General features: G+C 38.8%; 1 protein-coding gene across 1 annotated transcript in view; it reads right to left on the reverse strand.

Annotated features, from left to right (window-relative positions):
* The window catches only part of LOC115212235, a 323796-nt gene that overhangs the window by 85330 nt on the left and 218287 nt on the right, over positions 1–20179 (reverse strand). The window contains exons 62-67 of the mRNA XM_036502985.1: positions 18070–18103; positions 14193–14254; positions 11723–11756; positions 10749–10813; positions 9985–10018; positions 5235–5296 (exon numbers count right to left, since the gene is read on the reverse strand). Coding sequence (XP_036358878.1) covers positions 5235–5296; positions 9985–10018; positions 10749–10813; positions 11723–11756; positions 14193–14254; positions 18070–18103 — 291 coding nt within the window. The remainder of the gene's footprint in view (positions 1–5234; positions 5297–9984; positions 10019–10748; positions 10814–11722; positions 11757–14192; positions 14255–18069; positions 18104–20179) is intronic.

Below are 20179 nucleotides of genomic sequence, written 5' to 3' on the forward strand. Positions count from 1 at the left end.
CGTACGGTCGCATTGGAGTATTTTACGTGCCACGGCCCCGAGTCGGATAGTGCTTTTTACGTACCACCAGGCCAGGGATCCTGGCTGGTTCAATTCGGTTTCGATTTCGATTTCGCTTGCCCCAACATGTCTTCGCAAGCATGGGGGGTTGGGATGGGTGTCTGTCGTCGGATGAGGTTCTATATCGACTTCGCTTGCCTCAACCGGTCTTTGTGTCCAAGGGAGGAAAGGCATTCATAAGTGGGCTGGGCTCACTTGTCCTGCCTGGTCTTCTCACGTACAGAATATTTCCAAAGGTCTCGGTCTCTGGTCATTTCCTCAGTGAGGCCTAAAGTTCGAAGGTCGTGCTTCACCACCTCGTCCCAGGTTTTCCTGGGTCTACCTCTTCCACGGGTTCCCTCAACTGCTAGGGATTGGCACTTTCTCACACACCTATCTTCATCCATTCTCGCCACATGACCATACCAGCGCAATCGTCTCTCTTGCACACCACAACTGATGCTTCTTAGGTACAACATTTCTCTCAAGGTGCTAACGCTCTGTCGAGTATGTACACTGACATTACACATCCATCGGAGCATACTGGCTTCATTCCTCACGAGCTTACGCATGTCCTCAGCAGTCACAGCCCATGTTTCGCTGCCATGTAGCATGGCTGTTCGTACACACGCATCATACAGTCTGCCTTTTACTCTGAGCGAGAGGCCTTTAGTCACCAGCAGAGGTAAGAGCTCCCTAAACTTTGCCCAGGCTATTCTTATTCTAGCAGTTACACTTTCAGCGCACCCACCCCCACTACTGACTTGGTCACCTAGATAACGGAAGCTATCAACTACTTCTAGTTTTTCCCCCTGGAAAGTGACGGAAGTTGTTTTCTGCAGATTTTCGGAGGTTAATGCTCCCGAGCATCTGCCACATACAAAAACTATCTTCCCAGTTAGCCTACCTTTGACATTGCTGCACCTCTTATGTGTCCATAGCTTACACTGGGTACATCTTATAGAGTTTCTACCTACACCTTTTCTACAGATCGAGCAGGGCCATCTTCCTGAAGATATTTGTGGATTGTCTACCTTTCTACTTATTAGTACTTTGGTTTTAGCTAGGTTGACTCTAAGGCCCCTTGATTCTAAACCCTCCTTCCACACCTGGAACTTCTCCTCCAGTTCTGATAGTGACTCAGCAATAAGAGCAAGGTCGTCAGCGTAGAGGAGCTCCCAGGGACAGCCTGTCTTGAATTCCTCCGTAATTGCCTGGAGTACTATGATAAATAGGAGGGGGCTGAGTACTGAACCCTGGTGGACCCCAACCTCTACTTTGAATTCTTCTGTGTACATGTTGCCAACCCTCACCTTACTTACGGCATCTCTGTACATGGCTTGCACAGTCCTCACCAGCCATTCATCTATCCCTAGTTTCCTCATTGACCACCAGATAAGGGATCGGGGGACCCTATCAAAAGCTTTCTCCATGTCAACGAAAGCCAGGTACAGGGGCTTATCTTTGGCTAGGTATTTCTCCTGCAGCTGCCTTACCAGGAATATAGCATCAGTGGTACTTTTTCCTGGCACGAACCCAAACTGCATCTCATCTAAACTAACTCTCTCTCTGATTAGTTGGGCTATGACCCTCTCCGTAACCTTCATTACTTGATCCAACAGCTTGATACCTCTGTAATTATTTGTATCTAGGGCATCACCTTTACCTTTGTAGCAGTTGACTAGTATGCTGCTGCACCAGTCATTGGGTATGACTCCTTCGTGTATCACCTGGTTGACTATACGGGTGACTAGGTTATAGCCGACACTGCCAGATATTTTGAGCATCTCTGCAGTAATTCCTGATGGGCCTGGGGCTTTCCCTGTCTTCATGCTTCTAATTGCCTTAGCTACCACGGAACTATCAACTCGGATAGCTGGTCCCTCTGTAGGGTCAACATTCGGCAGACTCTCTTTATCCCATTCATTTTCCTCATTCAGTAACCTTTCATAGTGGCGTCTCCAAGCTTCTCTCTTTGCATCCTCATTTAGCGCAAGTGAACCATCCTCCATGCGAACACATTTCTCTCCTACCACATCACGATTCTCTCTCACACACTGTCTTGCAACACGAAATACCTCAAGTCTTTCATCCTCACGGCGCAGGACATTGGCAAATTTTCTCTTATCTGCTTCCCCTCTGGCTAGATAGACCTGTCTCCTAGCTTCCCTTCTGGCAGTCTGATACCCTTCCCTGCTACCACCGTTCTTCCAGGCCTTCCAAGCCTGTTTCTTTTGTCTAATAGCCCTGTCAACAATATTGTTCCACCACCACGTTATTTTGGGTCTTAAGGGGACTTTGCACCAGCCACAGATCTGGTCAGCGGCTTTCAGCAGGTTGTTCCTCAGAAACGTCCAGTTGTCTTCTACCCCATGTGTAGCTATACCCCCTTCCACTTCGTCAAAGGCTTCAAGTAACATATCTCTAAATCTCTGTCCATTCGCAGGGGCTTTAAGCTTCCAGACCCTTCTTCTCCATGTTGGTCGTCTTCTAGTCGCCCTCTTAGTCCTGATCCTAAAGTCACTAACTACCAGTCTATGTTGTGGGGTGCATTCTTCGCCTGGGAAGGTTTTGGCATTTTTAAGCAGCCATCTTTCCCTTTTTCTGGCAAGGATGTAGTCGATTTGGCTAGTATGCCGGCCCGATCGGTAGGTGACCAGGTGGCTTGTTGGTTTCCTGAAGTTAGTGTTGCAGACCATAAGACTATTCGCATCGCAGAACTCCAGCAGCCTGGTTCCCTCCTCGTTGCGGGAACCATAACCGTAGCCTCCATGTACGCCATGGAAGCCCCCAGCATGTCGTCCAACATGCCCATTGAAATCACCAGCCACAAAGAGAAGGTCCCTGTCGTTCGTCGATGAGGTGGTCTGCAGTAGGGTGTCATAGAAACTGTCTTTCTGTCCATCGGGTAGCCCTGGCTGAGGGGCATAGGCCGATATAATGGTTGCTAATCTATTATGAAGCACTATTCTAATCTTAAGTATTCTGTCACTTACTCTGATTACCTCAATTACTCTATCTATCCATTTCTCAGCGATAATTATACCCACGCCACCAACCCCGTCAGTGTTCCCTGCCCAGAAAATCTTGTACCTGTGTCCCTTGCCTGTGAGGACCCTAGCAGATCCTCCTCTCCACCTTATTTCTTGCATACAACATACATCAACACGTCTCCGTTCAAGCATCTCGACTATCTCGCCAGACCTACCTTTCAATGTGCCAACGTTGAGGGTGCCTACCCTGAGGGTGTGGGAGGTGTGGGCCTCTGAGACCCTGGGATGAGGGGCCGCAGTGTTCTGTACCTGAAAAGATATATATATATATATATATATAATATATATATATACACACATATATATATATATATATATATATATATATATATATATATATACACACACACACACACACACATATATATTTATAGTAAGAGGAGGGATATAATATCCAGGCAGATACAGAATTTCTCTATGTAAAATGCCAATGCTTGTTCCTTCAGATGATGTGTTTTATAGTAAATTTCCTTTAATTCCCATCCGATGTTACAGTTTTGTCCTAGCTACATAGAATGTAAAGTACAGTATTGATAACAAGGAGAATGAAGAATTTGGACATTCAAACTTTATGTTTATTTACAGTTGGTTTACTTGTGATAATTGTCCAATGTGATTTAATTGCATTAATTGCATATTTATATGCAGCGATTTATGCATTATTAGTATGATCTCTTCAGGATATATAAATATGACATTGTTCAAAGAGGAATTTTCCTCTGTTATTAGTCTGAATTAGGTTTGGTAACAGTAGTAGTAAACCATGACATTTATTCAATGAGTTGTTATTCATAACTGATTGTTTGGGTAAAATTCGGCAGCACCAGCAGCAGTGTTTGTTGAAGGTGGCAAATTTTCTTGGGCCATTGGGGAGTGGTTATTTATAGAATACTTTTCTTTTGCCCCATCTCCATTTCTTATACCTTAATCTTCATTTGCTAGCACATGCCCCTCTTCTTAGTTTTCATAGGCATTTCTAGATGCACAGTGACCTAACTGGTGCCAATGGCATGGAAAAGTACCCAGTATAACACTGTGATGTGGTTGATGTTAGGAAAGGCATCTAGCGATAGAAATAATTCACAAAGCAGACACTGGAGTATGATATAGTTCTTCATCCCATTGGATCCTATCAAACTGCCCAGACCATGCCAGCATGAAATATGAACATCGAAAAGATGATGATGATAAAATACATATATACATATGCTGATCTCTAATTGTGAATGGAACCTGCAGAAGAAGTAGACTCAGGAAGACATGGGATGAGGTGGTGAAGTATGATCTTCAAATGCTGGGCCTCACAGAGGCAATGGCAAGTGACTGAGACCTTTGACAATATGCCGTGCTTGAGAAAATCCATCAAACCAAGTGAAATTATAGTCATAGCTGATGCTGGTATCACATAAATGGCACCCATTTTGGTGACATGTAAAAAGGACCCTTGGAATGTTGGGCCCCATGGAGAAGATGACAAGTAACTGAGATTGTTGGTAATATGCCATGCTTGAAAAGACTCATCGAGTCAAGTGAAATTGTAGTTGTGGACAGTGCCGGTGTCACTTAAATGGCATGTGAAAAGCACCCATTACACAGTTGAAGTGGTTGGCGTTAGGAAGAACATCCAGCCATAGAAACCATTCTATATCAAACAGGAACTTTGTGCAGTTCTCTGGTTTATCAGTTTCAGTCAAACCATCTAACCCATGCCAACATGGAAAGCAGACACTAAATGATGATGATGATGATGATACACACATATACACAGCAGCACCGGCGACAGCAGTACCACCACCATCATCATCATCATCATCAAAATTGTTTTACCATCCACTTTTCCATGCTATTTAAAGTTAACTTTCTCTCTTTGGGTTATTATCCCCTGCTTCTGGTCAGGATATATATATACCTAAAAGGCTTCAGCCTACTAAAATAAATAAATTAATAAGATGTTTATTAAAAGCTGCATAACTAGGACTTACTGAAGTTGAAATATTGAATATATATCTCTAGTATAGACAATCAGGGCTTCTCTAAATATTTTTAGCACATAAATACTTAAATCATAATCACATTCATACAGTTTCCTCATCTAATTGAAACCACTACCAAACCTGAACAAGACATAATAAAATTACTTACTCATTATCTTCTCTGTGATATTTTGGAAGACTATAAAGTTTGTCTGAAAACTCTCTATAACCCTGCAAATATTCAAAATGAAAGCATATCTTTAGACTTTTATAATAAACTGAAACACTCAGTAACAGGACAAAAATCCCGTTCTTGAGAGACTTTGTTGCATGCAATCAAGCCTTATGCATAGCACTTACAGAAACGCACCTGAAACCGGACATAGCAGATGCAGAATTACACATACCACAGTATGTTGTACTACGGACCGACAGAAAAGAAAGGAGTCATGGAGGAGTTGCTATGTACATCCGTGAGGACCTCACACCCCAGGTCCTTTTGTCATACTCAAACTCGGTGTGTGGCACACTAATTGTACATATTAGGCAACTTGATGTAGTTGTGTGTGCTACATATCGCCCTCCAGATGCCCCAAGCCATGTAGGCAAGTTTGAAGACTGCCTTATAAAAATAGAAGAAGTTCTAATCACATTAGAACAACACATAAGTGTACTTCTTATGGGAGACTTCAATCTACCCAATGTCAGATGGCCCGAGGGCCTTTCTCTCCCAGGAATGACAAGATGTGAACGAGGACAGGCGAGGTCCCTCCTGAACCTCATCAACACCCTGTACATGGAGCAAGTAATACTCCAACCAACCAGGGCAGGTAACACACTGGATCTCTGCTTCACAAATAATATGGATCTCATCCATAATGTGAAAATGACACCGACACTACTCTCGGATCACAACATGGTAGAGCTGACCATGTACGGGCCAAAGGAAAGCATGGACATGCAGCCTACAAGAAACCCTCAGAATCTTTCCAGCTTGAACTTCCATAAGGCAAACTGGAAACAAATTGAGAAAGAGATCCTCAAACAAAACTGGCCTGAATGTCTCTCTTCGCCAGACATCGATGTGAAACTTCAACAATTCATGTCTGTAATGCAAGCCATATGCTACAAATGTGTCCCAGAGAGAAAGGCCACTGTACACAAGAACAAAATCCTCAGAGAGAGGAAAATTTTAATGAGACGGCGTACAAAATTTTCAAATCACCTAAACAAACAAATTGAAAGCAGTGAAAAGTCCCGCCTGAAAATAAAACTGTTGGAAATTGAAAAATGTCTGCAACTCTCCCATGAAAAGGAAAGAGCAGACAAAGAAGCCTGGGCTATAGACAACATAAAATCTAACCCCAGAGCTTTCTACAGGTATGCCAAAGAAACAACTACGGTGCACTGTAGGATAGGGCCACTCCTTGAAAAGGATGGCACACTCACAGGGAAACCAATGAGGGTAAGTGAAATACTGAATGAGCAATTCAAGAGTGTTTTCACTCCACCCCTTGGGCATTTCCAAATCACCAATCCAACTGACTTCTTTACCACTGCAGATATAAAATCAGAGGCGGCGACAATAAATTACATCGATATAAAGGAAGACGATGTAATAAAGGCTATAGATGAAATGAAAACAGACTCAGCTACTGGCCCCGATGGATTCCCGGCAATCCTCCTAAAAGTATGTAAGAGAGTCCTAGCAAGACCACTGCAGTTCCTCTTTCAGAGCTTCCTTGCAGCTGGCAAACTTCCAAGAAAACTGAAGGAAGGTAAAATATGCCTTATTCATAAAGGAGGTAGCAGAGCGGAGGCCAAGAACTACAGACCTATCTCTCTGACCTCACACATCAGCAAGGTCATGGAACGAATAGTCAGAAGGAAACTGATCACCTTCCTTGAAGAAAATGACTTGCTGCCCGGCACCCAACATGGTTTCCGACCAGGGAGAAGCTGCTTAACTCAGCTCCTACAACACTATGACTGGGTGCTGAAATGACTGCTCAACCACTCAAATGTGGAAGTGATATATCTCGACTTTGCAAAGGCCTTTGATAAAGTCGATCATGGAATGATATGTCACAAACTGCGTGATCTCAACATAGTTGGAAAACTGGGAGAATGGCTTCATGACTTTCTGAAAGATAGAAGTCAGGTGGTAGTAGCCAATGGGGCCACTTCCATTAACACGCAAATAGTGAGCGGTGTTCCGCAGGGCACTGTTCTGGGACCACTACTGTTCATAATGGCCCTCTCAGACATGCCCTCAGCCACGCAGAGAGCCACGATCACAAGTTATGCAGATGATACAAAAGTTTCACAGGTAATACAGAACCCTGAGGACACTAAACGCCTGCAATGTGAGCTAGACAAAATATACAAGTGGGCTGAAAAGAATAGCATGCAGTTCAATGCTGAAAAGTTTCAAGCTTTATACTATCAGCATGCAAAACTACATGCAATACCCAATGAATACACTGGACCCGGAGGAATTGCAATCCCAGAGGCACAATCAGTGCGTGACCTGGGTATTTACATGAGTGATGACGCAACCTTTCGTGTACATGTTGCTAAATTGGCAATGAAATGTAGACGACTGGCAGGATATATTCTCAGAACCTTTAGAACAAGAGAACAAGAAACCATGATGGTCCTCTGGAGGACACTTGTCCTAAGCCACTTTGACTATTGCTCCCAGCTATGGTCACCATCCAGTGTCAAGTTGATCACATAACTTGAGGTGATCCAACGTAGCTACACGAAGAAGATAGCCTCTATGCAGAATATAAGCTACTGGGAAAGACTCAAGAGATTAAAACTCTATTCCTTGGAGCGTAGGCGAGAAAGATATGCCATAATATACATCTGGAAGATCCTGGAGGGACTTATCCCAAACTTTGGCGTCGAGAGTTACACAAATGCCAGAACTGGGCGCCACTGTGTGGTGCCTAGGATTCCAAATTTGCCATCAAGATGTAGGACAAAATACTGTGACAGCCTGGGCTTCTGAGGCCCACAGCACTTCAATATCCTCCCGAAGAATCTAAGAGACCTGCATGGGGTGGATGCAAATGTCTTTAAAATGAAACTGGATCTCTTCTTGTCAGGTATCCCAGATGAACCAACTTCACGGCAGGAGGTGCAGATGAGGGCAGCTGCATCGAACTCTCTCATACACCAAATGGCAGTTGCTAAAAAGCATTCGTGAAGTAAAACCATGTAGCAAGACCAAATGGCGGTGCCCCAGCATGGCCACAGCTCATGGGCTGAAACTAGAATCAATCAATCAATCAATCATTTAACATATGTAGTTCTATTTTACCATGTAATTGACTCTTCAATCAAACTGGATATTGCCTCACTTCCTGAAGCAATTGGTTGTTTTGTTTCTCTACATCCACAGCAACATCAAATTTCAGATATTTCAGGAACATTGGAATAATTCCAGAACAAATTCTTTCAACCAACTTAGGACAGTAGGAAAATTAAAGTAATCATTTCTAAACAATGCACAAGATCACACATTTTGTAGGGGTCTAATTATTTGCAACACAGAGCTTGACTAATAAAGGAATGTGGTCTACTAATTAGGGTTTTAACTTCACAATTATAAAGTAATGGTTTTGCTTCCTGGACCAAGAGGTACATTATGCCCCTGAGTAAAACGGTTCAGTAAATTTCTCTCTAATCTACTTAGCTGACAATATGCAACAACTGAGTGATGCTGGAGCTCTCTCTCTCAATCCAGCTATCATGTCCTCACTGTTTGGTGAAAGGTAGGATGGTTGAGGAGTTGTTTGTATTGAATTGTCACTGCATAGACACATAAAACATTTAGTGAAAGTACAGTTTCATTCTACGAGGTCATGTTATTTTGTGTGAAATAGCCATGGGGTTATTTCGTTAAATACTTGACTAATATATTATTTTCTGTAATCTGGTAGGATGAAAGACAAAATATTTATGTATATGTTTTTGTATTTGTATTTATCCCCCTACCATTGCTTGACAACCAATGTTGGCATGTTTATGTCCCTGTAACTTAGCAGTTCGGCAAAGCAGACTGATAGAATAAGTACTAGGCTTACAAAGAATAAGTCCTGGGAAAGAGTAGGATGAGATATCACAAGGCATCTAATCTGTTGTTTGATCAATCCTGAACTGCTGCTATCATTATCAAATTCAAAAAGTGAAGACAAAGGCCAATACAGCTTCACAGCAGTGTCACTACAAGCATAGCTGAGAGAAAGGAAAGAGCAGGATGAGACACCACAAGGCATCCAATCAGGACTGCTACTATTATTATCAAATTCCCAAAGTGAAAGGTAAATTTAACTTCACTGGTATTTGAACTCAGAATGTAGACAACCAAGACAAATACTTCAAAGTCTTCTATCCGATGCTCTAATCACTCAGCGGATCTTTTCTGTTTGGTTTCACATTTTGAATTTTTAAAATTAAAAGATTTTCAAATGTGGTATACTGATGTAATTTTTCATGTTGAATCTGATGATGTTCTTCACTTGCTCCAGAAAGATTTTGAGGAAGGACATACCAGATAATGGTAGTCCTAGAAAACTTTTGGTCATAGGTCTGACTGATAAAACACACCCTCTTCAGTTTTCACTTTCTCCATCACTTTTGAGTTGGCAGCAAATGGATAAGCAGACTACACAACAACTTGGCTTATTACTATTCATACAGGAAACACTATGTCTGTGGCATTTGATAAGCTAAAATTACCCAAAATTTATTTCTTAATTTAAGGCAAAATTGAATTTCATTTCCACTACATCAACACACCAAATGTGAATCAAGTGGAACAAAATTAAAGGAATTGAAAAGTGAAAGCCAAAGAGAAAAGACCCAAGTCAGCCAATACACTGCACAGTAAATAAATCATATCAACTAACCGTATAATCTTTAAAGTGTTCTTCTGCAAGTTTCCTGCAAAACAAACAAACATGTATTTTCATCTCGTCATCGCAATCATAATTGTTAGTTCTACATCACAAGCACTGGTGCATGCATCACATAAAGAACTCAAATGCTAATGCCATGTATAAAGCAAATGGTTCAATTTGTAAAGTGGCTGGCCTTAGGGAAAGCATCCAACTGAAGAAACCATTCCAAAACAGACGTCTAGAGACTGCTGTAGCTTTCTGGCTTGCTAGCTTCTATTAAACAATCTGACCCTTAACAAAGATGTCTTATGTGGAACCAGCACAGGTGCATTTTATGTGCCACTGACACAGGTGCTTCTCACTTGGCACTGAGAAAGATTAATTTTAAATTTAGTCAGAATTTAAAACCTTTATTTTTCAATTCATTTCAATGTGAACTAGGGAAAGAAATGATCTTGAACTGAAAATTACCCCCTTATTCTGTTTTTCCCCTGTCTCTGTTCTGTGGGTGTATGGAATAGGTTTGAGCCTTTTGTCTTGCAGTTAAATACATAGAAACAAAAATAGTGTATTAAAAGTTGTGCAACCAGAACTTACTGAAGTTGAAATACTGAGCATAGATATTTCATGTTGTCTCATATCAACAATGTCATGGCTTCTCTTATTATTTCCTACATTTACACATCCTTATATTGTTATCATATTTATACATCACAGTCTCCTCATAATTCAAAGTCAATCAAACTTAAGCAGAATGTTATGTATTCACTTACCTGGCTTTTATGCTATCAAGTGCTTTTGGATAATCGTTCACGTCCTTTTCAAAATATTTATACACCTAAAAAAGGTTACAATAAAAGCATTTGTTGTAATTTTATAATAAAAGCAATGATTTGACATTAATAATTCTATTTTGGACTGGTTTCAATTCTTCAATGATACAAAACATTACCTGACTCATAGAAACACTTAAAAAAAAAATTAATCCTTTTATCTATACATTCTAACTTCTAGTAAAGAGCTGAAATTATTGACTGATGGGGGATATTACCTAACTTGAGAAGTGATGCAGTAAAGGGATGTGACATAATACTACAAGGCATTTCATCTTGCACTGTCAACTGATTTTGATATTTCCTTCTTAAAAGAAGATTCTATGCAGTCACTAAAAGATAGCAGAAAATATCTCCCTTACAGCCTAAAAAAAAGAGCGTAGCTTTGTTATAAGAAGCTTGTTTAACAAACACATGGTTCCAGGTTCAATCTCGCAGCATGCCACCTTGTAGTTCTTAAAAGATATAAGAATTCATTCATGTAGATGTTTTTTACAGTTTAAGGATTTCATGTGTTTCTTTGGTCTTTAGATTCTCATGGAAAAACAATTGGAGCTAAACAACAATAACTGTAATAGTAACAACAATAGCCACAAAAGTCACAATCAATGCTTCTGCTGGTGCTAATGCTGCTGTTGCTGCTACTGGGGGTGGAGGTGCTGGTGCTGTTACCCTAACTATTTTAAAAAAGGAATACCCACAACAATTCACCTTAAAAGCAAAACAATACTAAATCTAAAAATGATTGTTAAGGGCTCTGGCTGGATGAGATAAAATAGATGAGAGATAACAAGTCTGTGGTTAGGATGCTTGTCTCTTTCAACTCACATTAACAGAGGATCTACTAACTTATTTCCAACAGCTACACAAACTCAATATCTGCCTCATACAAAATAAATAAATAGAGAACTAACCTGGTAACTTCCAAAATATAATTTTGCCAGAAATCTGTAAACGAAATAAAGAGACACACACCATCAGCATTAGCATCATCATAATAATAAAAAGAAAAATCATATGATTATAATTTTTTTGTGCAATTAATTTCATCTTTGGATTAGTCCTTAGGATTCACATTAACCATATTCCTGACAATAGGATCTGGCTACATCACCAGTCTATGTACATCATTTTTGAATTGGCAAAGAAAAAAAATCTGTTTTCTTTTTTCAATCTTTTTTTTTGTTGGAATATGAAGACGATATTGCAATTGAGAGATGAAAACCATTTTAATTGACCAGTTGTGGCTATTTAAACTCTTTGGCATTTAAAAGTGTTATATCCAACCCAAATGTTCCACCTACTTTATGTTCAAAATAGCCAGATCTGTCTTCTCACACTGACCCTACAATCTCATTCTACAAAGAATCACCTCATGAAATATGCAAAGCTCCAAGATAAACCATGAACCATTCAAAATGATGTGAATAAAGAAGCTTTACATTTGCCAGAGTAATCTCATTGCTAAACAGTTAATCAGTGTATATTTTTGTAGTATTATCATATTTAATGATGCATATTTTTATGTCCTTTTAGACTGTATTATTTTCAAAATACAACTCATAAGAATTTAACGATATAATTTCTCATAGATTATTTTACACACATTTGTATTAAGCCTAATATCTTAAATTTCAAACTGAGAAAGCTGAGATATATCCAGGAAATACAGGAAAACATTGATTGAATCCATCAAACGATTGAGTTTGAATTTCAAATATAGCTTAAAATAGTTTTTGTTCTTCTGCTCTCAACACTTCTTGATGATAGCAATCTGTGAAAAAATCTCAATTTTGAATTTCAAACTGAAAAAAAAAAGGGAGAAATAAATTCATTCATTCACCTAGCCATCATATCCACCCATTATATGTTGTCAGGTTAGAGTATCACATCCATAGGGTCTAATCAGAAATGACCATTACTAGACTGCCTGACTGGATTTCCAAGAATGGCCAACTGAGACAATATTTTGCTCCACCAATTGGCTTGGCTTGAAGAGTCCATCTAGTGATTCTTTCCTGCAACATTCTAATCCAGTACCAGAGATGAAACTCTTCAATGGGCAGAAGTAGAAGTTTGCCATGGAGAGACTCCCTAGCCTCCAAGCTATGTCAAGTAACATTACTCTAGACCTTTTGGTAGACTGTGGCATGAAAGGTTGCAGCAGAGGCAGTAAAAACCCCCAAGACTAAGTCATAGGAGGACTCTGAGGTTAAGCTGGACTCTGATTTTAGATTGATCAATAAAGTATTCTAGCAGAATATCTTCTCACTTTGTAACAAGAAGCCCTCTTACACTGCTGACATTAAGAACTCAGCTGGAATTCTTCTCTCTAAAAGGAAGAGCATTCTTTGGGCTTGAAGGGAATATATTAACGATCCTCTCAATCTGATCAGTATAAGATCTTCTGGTTGACATGAGATGCATCTAAAGCCAAAGACTAACCTCACAGAGGTAATTAAAGCACTCAAGTGGATGAAATTTCACCTGAGATGTTAAGAAAATTAAAAAGATATTCTCTGGTTGATTTGTGTATAGCAGGTGGCATGGACTCCTAAAAAGACACCAAAACAATGGCAATTTGGGGTGATGATCCAAATTTTGTAAAAGGGAGAGAAAACTGAAGGAAACATGTTTGGACTAGGAATTCCTTGCTTTGTATATGTGTCATTCCTTGTTTCTGTTCTGGGTTGATATAAAAACTATGAAAGTTACATGACAAGTATCCATTGTCATGGATACTTTTACTATTTTCTACATATATCTTTATATCTGAGATGGATAAGTCAATAACAATAAACCCAGTGCTCAACTGTTACTTATTCTCTCAACCCCTAAAGACAACAGGCAAAGAATTCGAACCCAGAATGTAAAGACACACAAAATTCTACTAAGCATTATGCTTGTTGTACTAACAACTCTGCCAGCTTGTCAGAAGTGGATGTGTGGTAACTAGCTTGCTTACCAATCACATGGTTCTTGGTTCATTCCTACTGCGTGGCACCTTGGGCAAGTGTCTTCTACTATAGCCTCAGGCCGACCAAAGGCTTGTGAGTGGATTTGGTGGACAGAAACTGAAAGAAGCTCATCGTATATGTGTGTGTATGTGTGTGTGTTTTCGTGTTTGTCCCCACCACCATCACTTGACAACCGATGATGGTGTGTTTACGTCCCAGTAACTTAGCAGTTTGGCAAAAGAGACTGATAGAATAAGTACTAGGCTTCCAAAGAATAAGTCCTGGTGGTGCTCCAGCATGGTCACAGTCAAATTACTAAAACAAGTAAAAGAGTAAAGAGTATATCATTATATTTTAATCTCATTTATACATCAAAATCTCATTTCAATAAACTAAAAATTAAACAAAATGTAATAAAAATATTTACTTAGCTCTTTCTTTGTCAATATTTGGAAGGCAAAACAATTCCTTCAAAAATGTTTCATATTCCTATAAATATTCAAAATGAAAGCATATGCTTAGACATTATAATAAACTGAATGATTTAACATCTGCAGTTCTATTTTAAACCATGTAATTGACTCTTCAATCAAACTGGATATTGACTCACTTCTTGAAGCAATTGGTTTTTTTGCTTCTCTACATCCACAGCAACATCAAATTTAAGATATTTCAGGAACATTGGAATAATTCCAGAACAAATTCTTTCAACCAACTTAGGACTGTAGGAAAATTAAAGTAATCATTTCTAAACAATGCACAAGATCACACATTTTGTAGGGGTCTAATTATTTGCAACACAGAGCATGACTAATAAAGGAATGTGGTCTACTATTTAGGGTTTTAACTTCACAATTATAAAGTAATGGCTTTGCTTCCTGGACCAAGAGGTACATTATGCCCCTGAGTAAAACAGTTCAGTATATTTCCCTATAATCTACTTAGCTGACAATATGCAACACTGAGTTATCATGTCCTCACAGTTGGATGAAAGGTAGGATGGTTGAGGAGTTGTTTGTATTGAATTGTCACTGCATAGACACATAAAACACTTAGTGAAAGTATAGTTTCATGTTACCAGATTATATTATTTTGTGTGAGATAGCTATGGGGTTATTTTTGTGGGTTATTTTTTCTAAATACTTGACTAATATTTATTTTCTGAAATCAGAAAAGATGAAAGACAAAATTGACAAATGGGAGATTCAAAATCAGGCAATAATCCTCCACTTTATGAAAAGAAGTTGCAAAATATTCATTACATTTTGAATGAAAAAAAAAAAGTAAAGAGTTTTGGATATACTGGATCCTGTAGTACCTAGATATAGTGTTCCTGTAAAGGAGGAAGACAAAATACTGACAGCTTCAAAGATATTGCTCATTCAGAAATGACCTGGAACTAAGCCTTCCATATTGAATGTGCCCATACTCAGTTCAAATATTCAAATTGTTTTATATTTACACCAACCACATCTGGCTTCTCGCACCAACCGTACAATGTCGTTCATCATCATCATCATCTTTTAATGTCAGTTGTCCATGCTGGCATGGGTTGGACAGTTTGACCAGGTGTAGTAAGCTGAGGAGTTGCACCAGAGTCCAGTTAAATTTGGCATGGTTTCTACACTTCACCACCTCATCTCATGTCTTTCTTGGTCTCACATTTCCACAGGCTTCCTCCACGGTTACAGATCAGCATCTCTTTACATATCTGTCCTCGTCCTGACACACCACATGACCATACCAGTGCTGTTGTCACTCTGCACACCATATCTGATACCTCTTATGTCCAACTTTTCTTTCAAGACACTTGCACTCTGTCGTATATACACACTGACAATGCACATCCAATGAAGCATGCAAGCTTCATTTCTTTCAAGCCTATGCATGTCCTCAGTGGTAACAGCTCATGCTTCACTGCCATGTTGTACAAGTGTTTGCACACAAGCGTCATGCAATCTGCCTTTCACTCTGAGAGAGGGCCTTTGTTGTAAACATATTCTAAAAATAAAGAATCCTATCTTTGAAGTCTTAAAGCTAATGCATGATTAATTCAAAACAATGTGATTAAATAAGCATCACATTTGACTGAGGAATCTGAATGCTTAAATGGTTAAACAACAATAACAAAAATAAGAAAAAATTAAATATGAGTCCCAATACAAGAAACAAAAGCTTTCTGTTTCATTAGTTTCAATATCAAAGCTGCAGTGGGTACTTCTACCAACACAACTTCAACAACTTTTTGTTGCTTTAACAAGCTTGAATACATGGGATGATACACTGAACTCACTTGCATTTTATTTCAGAAATTGCAAACATTAAACTAGTATATCAAAATCTTGTATACCGTCAAGTCTCTTCCTCTTAATGCTTCACCAAATTACCAATATTAAAAAGAGGTTTAGAAATTCAAAACAAAGTAGAGAAGCAAAATATGTTTGGAGAAGAAAATAAATCTAATCTCTAGTTCTTAACAGAAAAGGCCCATCACAGAAGGCTGCATATAATCGTTTCATTTGCTTAATTATAGCAACTAAATTGTCATCAACTATTATCTTTCAAATGGCATCAGCTTATATTAAGTTCCTCGACTTCAGACAATGATCTACTAGAAAGACAAAACTTTTATATTTTTTATAGGTTTGTCAGATGAGGCAAGTTACGATTTGGGACATTTTGGTAGCCCTGCCTCAGATTTCTAAGAATTTCAGTGTATGATGTTCAACCTGAATATCTGAAGGTAAAAAATAATCGGTGGAGAGGAACTGCTGATTTGGTCCAAATGCATGAAAGTGAGGGAAGTACCAATAAGGTCACCCAAGAACCAATCTTTTAAATATTTTGGTAGAAAACAAGAGAAATCTCAATCACGACATCTCTAGTTAGAAACACATCAGAAAGAACAGGTGACTTAGATGAAACTGCACCTTGTTACATACTGTGATGTCACAGGTAGGCTAATGATATCATTTACCTTATTTCTTAAATGAATTAAGAGTCTTTAGAAAAACCTTCATAGATGACAGAATGTTGAAGGTTTTTGCAGCTTTCTTTTTAACCCTTTAGCAGATTATTCAGTCAAATGCAATGGCTGTTTATCCATAATGCAGATCCAATGTCATTAGTAGTACTGCTGCTGCTACTGACGCCAGCAACAGCAGCACTATATTAACCACAAGAATACTGCAATGACAACATACCTTGTTGTTAGTGTTATCTGTAGTTAGGTTGCTGCTCAATTTCAGACAGTATTAAGAGATTATCTTCTAAATTAATCCAAACACTGACATGAATTGAGGTACATGAAGGGAAAATGCAGAATAAATAAATAAAACACCTGCACTGGATTTGATCGTATGACCTAAGAGCATGTAATCCAATAGTTTTGTCCCACAACAATCACATTTCTACAGGTGTATCCACTTTGGTAGTTGATAATTAAATAACACCAGATTTATTAACAAATCAGTTCTTTTTAGCTCTGTTGTAATTCTTTAGCCCAGGTCAGTCCAGATCCAGCAGACCTATTATCCAAAAGAATGTTTTTTATGACTAAACCCAATAAGGACACTTATGCAGGGCCTCCATCACTGGTAGGAAAAGGGGCGGATGAAACCATCACTTGTTTGGTATCATCAGACCATATACCTCGAGTGAATGCTTACTACAGAAGGAATTCCACTGAATGCATCATAGGAACAGCTGATGGTATTAGAATGGAAAACAGATCAAATTTAAAACCGAAGAACAAGTAAAGTCCATACAAAAGAGATTTCGAAGAGCTTGCTGCTGCCAAATTTCATACACAGCATTTGGTTTGACCCCATGTTAAAGTAGAAGACTAGCTGTTGCATGTACAATGAAGCCTCCCAATGCACAGCACCTTGGACAAGTGTTTTCTACCATAGTAATTGTTTGACCAATTCGTTGTGAATAAAATTTGGTAGATGGAAACTGTGTAGAAGACCAGCTGTTGCTTGTACATTGAAGCCTCTGTCTACAGCACAATGTTATCTAAGGAAAAGACAAAGGCCAATACAGCTTCACAGTAGTGTCACCACAAGCATGGCTGTGAGAAGGGAAAGAGCATGATGAGATACCACAAGGCATCCAGTCAGGTGTTTTAACAATCCTGGACTGCTACTATTATTATCAATTTCAAAAAGTAAAAGGTAAAATTAATTTCACTGATATTTGAACTCAGAATGTAGACAACCAAGACAAATACTGCAAAGCCTTCTATCCGATGCTTGAATCTCTCTGCCAATATACTGCACAGTAAATAAATCATATCAACTAACCTCATGCTTTTTAAAGTGTTTCTCTACCAGCTTCCTGCAAAAGAAACAAACATATTTTCATCACATCATTGCAATCATCATTACTTCTACACCAGCTCACAAAAAGAACCATTACAGAACTGTTATTTTATATTTGTACATTTTATTATTTTAATCTAAATCTAGAATTCATTTGAATAGGTTTAATCTCTAATTATCCCCTGGCATCATATTTGTGGATGTCTGTATAGTATGAAACTGAAATGTATTTAGTGTACTAAGATTTCTCTGTCAGCAAAAGCAGCCATGGTGAGTCGATGTCAGTTTTAGGTTTATCTTAACTGGCTTCTTAACAAGAGCATGACTCTTGCTAATAGGTAAAGCATCTTGGTTTTCCAAAAGGAACAAATGAATAAATAATATCACAAAGTATTATAAATGCTTCAAATTTTCATTAAGCTTGAAACTCATGTTCATTCATTCAAATTAAGCTGCATTCAATTATTCTGGCAAAAGACTTTTGGCTTTGAATAACAAGTAATTCTTCATTATCTCACTTCTATATTGCTCACTGGCCAGTCCTTGGTCAGTTTTGGTAGCATATCAGGCATTTTAAGAAAAGGTTGCAAACCCTTTGATTTAACCCTTCCCCAATTATAGAGACAGAGACACTGTGGATGTGCCCTAAGATATTTTACACAGCACAATGACACAGTGAAGAAGTTAAGAAAGTTCAATTCATTTCTTTTGTTCTTGACTACAGTTCATTATTTCAATGTGAACTGGGGAAAGAAATTATCTTGGACTGAGATTTCCCCTCTTATTCTGTTCCTCCCCTGTCTCCGTTCTGTGGGTGTATGGAATAGGCTTGAACCTTTTGTCTTTCAGTTAAATACATACAAACAAAAATAGTGCATTAAAAGTGGCATAACAAGGACTTTCTGAAGTTGAAATACTGAACATATATTGGGTTGGCAACTCAGTTACTGCCGTTTTGTTTAAATTTTAATTTTTTCAAAGGTTTAATAAAAAATAACTAATTAATCAATATTGTATTCGCCCTTGTTGTTTACAACTTCTTCCCAGCGTTCAACAAGATTTTCAAAACCTAGTTGGTAGAAATCAATCGATTTCAACTCGAATAATTGATCCAACCAAACTCTCAATCCTGCATCAGTATTCAATGAAATTCCACGCATAGTATTTGAAAGAGATCGAAAGAGGTGGAAATCTATTAGTGCCAAATTAGGAGAGTATGGCGGGTATAGCAGCACTTCCCAGCCATGCATTTGAATGGCTTCCTTGGTCATATTGGTGCGTGCAACAGAAGAATTCCATGCTGCTGATTAGGTCTTTTCTCTTGAATAGCTGTGTTGAGTTGTTCCATCTGTTGAAAATAGGGTTCCGCATTGACCGTTTGGTTCCTTTCAACAACTTCGTAATGGAAAATCCCTTCCCAGTCCCACGATATGCACAACATCGTTTTATGCGGATGAAGAACTTGTTTCACACGCGATGTCTCTTGTTTACTGGGGCTAAGCCATTCCTTACACTGCTTCATAGTGATGTACATGTACCATTTTTCATCATCAGTAATGATTCGGTAAAGAAATCGTTGCTTGTATTCATGAATTGAGCAGTGACAAGCAAGCAAACCAGCGGAGATTGTGGCTCATTGATTTTTGTTGTTGTCACTTAAAGCATGCAGAACCCATGCTCCATACTTCTGAACTTTTCCCATCGAGTGAAGATGCTTCTCTATAGCAGTGTGGGAGCATTCCATTTTCTCTGCCAGTTCCCATGTCGTTTGACGAGAATTTTCATGCAAATGTTGGTTGAATTGCTCTTCATCGAACTCAACTGGATGGCTGGAACAAGGTGCGTCTTTGAGGTCAAAACTTCCATTTTTGAACTTGGCACATCAATCACGAGTGGTTCTTTCAGCTATGGCACCCTCTCCACATACAGCACAAATGTTGTGAGCAGCTTTTGCAGCCTTAGAACCTTGATTAAAAGCAAAAAGAAGGAGGTGTTGAAAATGCTCATTTTTCTTAACTTGACATTCCATTTTAATGATCTGAAAATAAACTAAAATTAACTAGAAAAAAAAAACCAAAATAGATTCTAAAGT

This window comes from Octopus sinensis, linkage group LG5, assembly GCF_006345805.1.
Source record: "Octopus sinensis linkage group LG5, ASM634580v1, whole genome shotgun sequence".
NCBI classification, from domain to species: Eukaryota; Metazoa; Mollusca; class Cephalopoda; order Octopoda; family Octopodidae; genus Octopus; species Octopus sinensis.